This window comes from Myotis davidii, unplaced genomic scaffold (assembly GCF_000327345.1).
Source record: "Myotis davidii unplaced genomic scaffold, ASM32734v1 scaffold1032, whole genome shotgun sequence".
Classification (NCBI taxonomy): domain Eukaryota; kingdom Metazoa; phylum Chordata; class Mammalia; order Chiroptera; family Vespertilionidae; genus Myotis; species Myotis davidii.
In genome coordinates, this window is record NW_006289083.1 from 77,330 (window position 1) to 84,789 (window position 7,460).

The 7,460-nt window shown below is 33.8% G+C and overlaps 1 protein-coding gene across 1 annotated transcript in view; it reads right to left on the minus strand.

Annotated features, from left to right (window-relative positions):
- Nucleotides 1-865: 865 nt before the first annotated feature.
- MDGA2 (MAM domain containing glycosylphosphatidylinositol anchor 2) overlaps nucleotides 866-7,460 on the minus strand; it is a 939,200-nt gene continuing 932,605 nt past the window's right edge. Inside the window, exons 16-17 of the mRNA XM_006761237.2 lie at nucleotides 5,725-5,830; nucleotides 866-2,753 (exon numbers count right to left, since the gene is read on the minus strand). Of these exons, the coding sequence (XP_006761300.1) occupies nucleotides 2,665-2,753; nucleotides 5,725-5,830 (195 nt within the window). The 3' untranslated portion in view covers nucleotides 866-2,664. The remainder of the gene's footprint in view (nucleotides 2,754-5,724; nucleotides 5,831-7,460) is intronic.

The following is a 7,460-nucleotide window of genomic DNA, read 5'->3' on the forward strand; positions in this document are numbered from 1 at the left end:
AGCCTTGTGTATTTTTACAGTGTAAAAGGTAATAATGTCTTAATACCTTATTAATGTTTAATAGTAGGATTGAAACTTTCAGTTACAGCTGTTTCTTTGTGTAGAGCTACTTCGAAGAAATGGAGACTTGTTTTCCTGAAAATGACAATATGTATATCCAAATATTTTGAATATAGGTTTTTTTTTAGTTTTTTTGTAAAATCCTGACTCAAATCAAAGTTTAAGAAAAGAAGGCAGCAATGAGTTAAGCCTCTGTTTAGATCTAAAACCTTTTTATTGATGTTACCAGCAATGAGAGTGCAGGAAATCAATAAAAAAGATGGTCTACTAATACGGGATAATGGAGAAAAGAAGATAGTTGCCACACAAAATGGAAGGCAAACTGAAGGAAAATTTAGTATGCATTAAGCTAAGTGCCCCAGATATTGTTTATCTCTTTGGCATGACTGTAATTTTGAAAAAAACAACATAAAAAACAAACACAACAATATGCCTGATTTTTTCAAAGAAGTCATGAAATTCATGTGTTTATCTATTTTAATTTAAAAGATTTGGCTTGGCTCAATTCTATCACTACTTAGGATATTCAAACTAGTCCCCTCTTTAAGTATGAAAATACACTTTTAATTCCAAGTTCCTATTTGTTTCATGTTTTACTTTCAAAGATTTGACTTTTTTTTTTTACATGTATGACAAATGTGGGAGAGTGCATCAGGGAGTTCCTGTTAAAATCCCTTCCTGTAGACATTAAGGTACATGAAGCACTGAAGGTTTATCCCATGGTGACATAACAGATAAATTGTATAGCTATTCTCATTTTGGTGGTAAGTGAACACTGCTCAACAAACACACATACTGCTTTTCATACCTTACCTGGAAAGAGGCTTTATTGAACATAGTGTAAAGTTATCTTTTAAGGTGAATTATTGAATTTGCACAAACATTTCTATAGACTTAAAAAAAAATCAAGCTGTGTCATTTCCCCACTACATTTTGTTGTGCTTTTTATATTAATATTTGCAAATGTTATAATTTAATACTCATATCCCAATTACTTGCATAACCAGTTTTTTTTTTTTAAATCCTGGGGTGTTGATAGAACATAATAATAATAATAATATTCTTCTTTAGACAAAAGTCTTAAATGAAGTTAAAAGCTGAGATAATTTAAGGAAAGAGATCTTCAAATTTTCATAACCAACAGGTTTAAGTGAAATTTACAATGCATTGGAAAACTGGCTGGTTAAAGGTATGATTTATCCTCAGGTAGCTCAAAATCATTTTTACAGGTTTTTGTTTTTTTTCTGTAAAAGTGTTTTTTAATCTTTGTAAAATAATAAAATAATATTTCACAATTTGCACAGAGTCTGACTTAAGGGCAGAGGCATGTTACCCTCAGAGTTTAGAATAAAGCCAGATTTTTCAGGCCCAGTTCCGCTGTAGAGTTTGTATGCACTGAAATCACAAACATTTTCTTGTTCCCTCTAAAGCTAGGGCCAATTTCACTTCGAATGGAGGTGAGAGTGAAAAATCACTCTTGAGCTGAGTATTATCTTAACCTTTTGCTCTGGTTGACCCATTCAATAACCTGGAAGAAAAAAAGTTGCTCCCTTGTCTGGTCTCCGTGGACGTTACGTTCTAATGGACAAGAAGCTGAAGGGCCATCGCTGTCGGTCACACACGCGTCTCCTCCGCGTGGGCTTCCGCAGCAGCTTCGGTCCTTTCTCCGTCAGAAGCGGCTTTGTTGTCTTGCCTGCAATTTGCACGTTTCGGCTCTGCAGTTTGTTTATAAAATAGTTTTACACAAACCACTCTTAGCAGTGCAAGCTTCTGAGCTGGAAATTATTCAGGCTTGTTTCATTGAAGGCACTTAGTTTCCATGGCAATTTAGAAAAGATGGTGGTTTGGTTTCTTCACTGGAACAGATGACCGTTTGGGTGTTCAAGTGGCCGCGAGCAAACTCCGATAAGCCTGTGTGTTATGTAAGCCCAGGCTGACTATCCTGGATAGCAGTGCATGCAAAAAGAGACAGCACACAGTTATCTAGCTTAGCCATGGGAGGAAAACAAATACAAATTATAAAGGTGGGGTGGGGATAGGTGGGGAGGATGAATGTTTTAAATAATTCTGAGTTCAGGTTCTTTTCAAGGAAGGGTAACAACCAAAGGTAAAAGGGCCTACATTTATTGAATTCTCTACGTAAAAGCTTTTCCAAAGGAAAATAAATGCCAGCTCTTCACGTACCCTGTTTACAGTGAGGTTTTTGTTGGCAGGCCATTAGGTTTCCATGGTAACAAGCAAACTATTCATTTGAAACAAAACCAGCCAAGACTTTGTGCTTTGACAAGAATTTCTATAGCTCTTTTTTTCCCCCCAGAGTTCAACCAGATGACCAGATGACACTGTGATCGTTTTAGCCACAAAAGCACCTGAAGGTCTCTTCTCTATTCAGGTCAAGACTATCTTGTATACGCACTTTGGAATAACTTATACTTCCATGACATCTTTTTATCCCCAGTGCTTAAAAAATTTGTTTTTATTATTTTGTTTTTGAGTCAGTAGTCAGTGGAGGAATCTTTGGTAGTTTGTTTTTTCAATGTCCATTTACAAAGACTCTTCATGCCAGTGCCTGGTGAATCTTTTATAGCCTCTGCCAGGATAAGGTCACCTTCGAGGACTCAGGATAGAGATGAGGACAATAACTGGAAAAAGCCATATATGTACTAAAATTCCAACAGCACCATCAACGGAATCTAAAGACAAGGAAAACAAATGCCAAGAAACAACCAAACAAAAAATAAGTATTCCATGCAACAACCAACTCCACTTTGGTAAACTAATGAAACATTTTTTGTATATGAAAACAATTTTGGAAAACTTTTTCTTTTCCTTTTCGGTTTTATGTATCAGCTTCATTTCCAAGACAAGTGAAAGGACTATCATTTTAATATGTGGTTAGGCACTTGCTAAACATATTTGCAGACTTAAATTGATATGAAATGCTATAAAAACTGTTCAGAAGATACTTGTGTAGGTTTGTGGCCACACTCAGCCTGAGTTCTGCTAGCCACATGAAAGCATGCACACACAGAAAATTCTCAGGAAACCTAATCGTCAGCGCCCCACCCCCCCCAAGCTTCCAGAAATATTTAAGCTTAAAGACTGAGAGAAAAACTGCACTTGATGAAAACTAGGAAGGAATTGTTATGGGTATTGAAATTAGCTACTGCAATTAGTGAATTATATATATTCAGATCAGTCCAACATTTATAAGTTAGTTAAATAATTATCTCTTTAGTGTAATTTTTAGAAGCCCTATGAAGTCCATTCTAACTAAAATATATCTTCCAGCACTCTGCTTTGAGATTCTTTCTACAATTGGTATTTCATCTAATGCCTCGAGTTCAGGTCATACCTCTTAGGACATATACCCTACCTAGGGATGCTAACGCAGGTAAACTCCATAATTCATTAACCTGGCTTAAGTTACAACATGGCTCTCACCTAGGGGAGAACTGAGTTTTGAAAATAAGAGACACACAATCTCAGCTTTTGACAGTGTGGGTGGACCACAGTATCATTTACTGCCCTAGAAGGATTAGGAGTCAGAGCAGTTAGGAAGAGGCTTTTGACTGCCAAACTGGTTGGTACTTAGAAATTAACATTACTTCAATATTCATTGAACACTATTCATCCAAATGAATTTAATAAATGATAAATAGTACAAATTAACAAAATACTTCCTCACATCAAATAGAATATATTTTGTTTAATTAGGGTTATGTGTTGCCTCTGATTAACAGAGGCTAAAATAATTAACTTTAATACTTATAGATGTATTTTATCTAAGACAGCCCCACATTTCTCTGGATTTAGTATTTTAAGGAAACATTCTATTGTGTAATAATAAAGTTCCTATAAGTTTTTGTTATCATTTCACTGTATCTACTTTTACTTCTGCTTTCTTACTTCAGAAGTAAATTATGTTCTCTTGCTTTCATCATTTGGAAAGTTTAATTCACCTTATTGAATTTAGTCTATAATATTTTTCAGTGATTAAGTTATCAAATGTAAATTTTCTTTGTAAGAGAGTAACGATCTTTGGTTAATATGTTACTGTCACTGATTCATATTAGAAAATCCAGAGGAAATCCCAGTCCCTATGAGGAGAAAGCATGCTTTTCTGTGAATTTGACAAACTTATTTCATTTGAGCTATTAGTTTTCTAAAGGGAAATTAGCCCGACACAGGGTGAAATTTACAAATGTGTTACTTGAAATGAAATGCTAAGTGTAATGATAAGAAGGTAAATCTATGAGCAAAATGGCTCATTGTTACATACAATTTTAGCTTCTGTCTTTTTACAATGTTTAAAGATGTAATCAATTCAGTTCATATGAGAGAGCAATCACTGGGTAGCTGTACAAATATGACTTTCAACAACTAGACTGATATAATTTCTTACTAATTATACTCAATTAACAAAGACTCAGATTTGCTCTGCACTTAATACAAAATTGACTTTTATGCTCCTTTTGTATGTGAATAATTGATGAATTTATTTTTATAAATTTAGTTGCATTTATACCTCTTTATGTGATCACAAAAGTAAGGATTCCAGATGGTCCTATGAAAATCTTTCAATTGGAAAAAATTGTAATAGGAATGATTTGAGGTTTCTCAACTTCAAATGAACAACATGAAGATGAAGTTTTTAAGAAGCAGCTCAATACACACTCTAATGGTTTTTGCATTATCTATACCTCTTTTATATAAAAATTGATTTGTAGTGAAAAATAACATTTGAAGACATCATTAAACCATAGTATTCAAACCAGAATAAATGTGGAACCAAATTACCAAAAAATTGATTGTGGTGCAGGTAGAAGGAGATTAATTATACCAAAAAAAATAAAAATAAATAAATAAATAGGGCTAGCCCTAGCCGGTTTGGCTCAGTGGATAGAGCATCGGCCTTTGGACTGAGGGGTCCCGGGTTCAGTTCTGGTTGGGGGCATGTGCCCAGGTTGTGGGCTCGGTCCCCAGTGGGAGTTGTGCAGGAGCCAATCAATGATTCTCATCATTGATGTTTCTATCTCTCTCTCCCTCTCCCTTCCTCTCTGAAATCAATAAAAATATATTTTAAAAAATAGGGCTAATCTATTGTTTAATATAGGGTGTCCCCCAAAAATGTATATACACACTTTGAATAATTATAAAGGAAGTGCTTATTAAAATACATTTTATTTTCAAAATTGAGCTAGCAGCTGTTAAAGTGTGTATACATTTTTGGGAAAACCCTGTTAAGACAGTTTAAAATATTAAACCTGTTAAAATGTTTAACAAATGTAAAATCTAAGAAATATTTTCATAAACTGGGGGATTAAAAAGCACTATGTCTGTACAAATATATGCTGAGTATATAGATTAATTAAATATTTTAAGAAAAGTTGAAAACCTCTGAAATTAATAATATCAACCAAAATATTTTAAAATCCCAATTAAAAATCATAAACCTAAATCAAAATTATATTTTTTCTTAGGCTAAACAAGCATATAGCCAAATTTAATACTTTGCTTTTAAGTTATACACAAAATTTTAGCTTCTTAAATATAAGAAATTCTAAATAAACAAACTAAAAATAAATTTTTAAATTGGAATATATTAATTTGATAGTATTTACATTAACATCTCATCAAACAAATTAAAAAAGAGACACTTACTCTTAGTCGTTAGGTCTTGTTTTGCACATTCTCCTTCTGCAATTGATACATCATCAATGGCAATGTCACCTTCTATGCCAGGACCTCGAATACCTTCAAAAATGAGCTACAAATATAAATGAAACCAACCTAATTTCTATTGAGAAATTTATGAGCAAAACCTAAAATTGTCAACATTCCAAACATCTTTTACACTCAATAGTCTTCAAAATTCTTACTTACAAAAACCAAAATATCTTAATAAAAACCATAATGGGATATGCCTTGCAGAATATGTTTTTTTTTTTTTTACAGCAAAATCTCTGCATTGGTGATAAAACAATGCTACATTTAGCTGAATGATATAATAAAACACCTACTATAACCCCTATTACTTTTCATTTTCTGGGGTAAGGAAAAATTTTGTTTGAGTAGTATTTCTCTGAAAAAGATTCCTTCCAAATTTCTCTTAACACATAACACCAGTTTTTTTAAGAAATGTTTCAAGGAATGAATCTGTTCTGGGTTCTCTACAACAATATTACATTTTTTGAAGCCCAGAGCAAGGGTTTATCATATCTAGGAGCCAATCTTTGAATTTCCAGAATCTAGAACAGTGGCTTGCACTGAGGCTTAATACGGGTGTTGAAAGAATAAGGTTGTAAAATAACCTCCCTTAATTGTTAAATTCTGGATACAATGTCAATATAAGAACAATCAGCAAATTATTATAGCAATTATTTTATTTACAGAAACAACTCAGAATTTTCTCTATAACCTATTAGTTATTTTTTGTTTCCAGTTAAACCTTTTAATCTGTTTGATACTAAAAGGCAACCTATGTATTTTGTGACTATATTCCCAGAAAAAATTTCTACATGTCAAAATAAAATGTCTGTTTTGGCCTTTCCAGAGAATAATTAGCTTAATAAAGAGCAATTTTTTAACATCAAGCTGATGTGTGCATTTTAATACAATTTCTAGCCTTATTTCATTGCAACAATTTAGGGTGAAAGTCTATTTATATGAATACCAAAATTTTTGTTTTAGTATTTTATCTTTGGGGGTATTTTAATATGGCTTCTTAAAGGCAAATTGGTGGTGATTTTCAGAGAATTTAGGCATTATTTGAGAAGCAACCTTTATAATTTCATTGATTGAACTAATTGTAGGCAACTTTAGTATGGAGTCCCTGTCCCCACTTAGACATCATCCATAAAAATAAGAATAATCTTCATAACTTGAAGGAGAAAAATATTGAGAAGTTTTAACTCATATTTAATTTCTATAGAGAGGTTTTCCTGCTCACTTATGTTGAGGCATGTCAATAAAGAGTGCCCAAAGCCATTTCTTCAAAGAATATCCAAAACGTCCTGTATCACTGAAGCCATAAAAAAAACTGTAGGCCCAATGGGGGTGGGGGTGGGGGGAATAAGCACACAGTTGTAATACCTTAATCAATAAGAGAAAAACAACACAAAACAACAGCACTGCAGGCCAGCGCTAAACTCTTCTGATCCCAGTTGGCAGTATACAGATAGATGCTCATCCCCAGCACTGTCAGAGAAGCATGCTCGGCTGTCTGGAAATAATGGCTCCCATATGACTTGGGGTGGTATTTTGGAAGGTATCTGGGAAGAGGCCAAACAGCCCTCACATGACTGTTTAAAACACAAGTGAGAATTAAAGAAAATCCCCAAGGTCAGCGCCTGGGAACTGGGCGGCCACCGAGAGGGCCTGGTGGGGCAGGCCGAGGC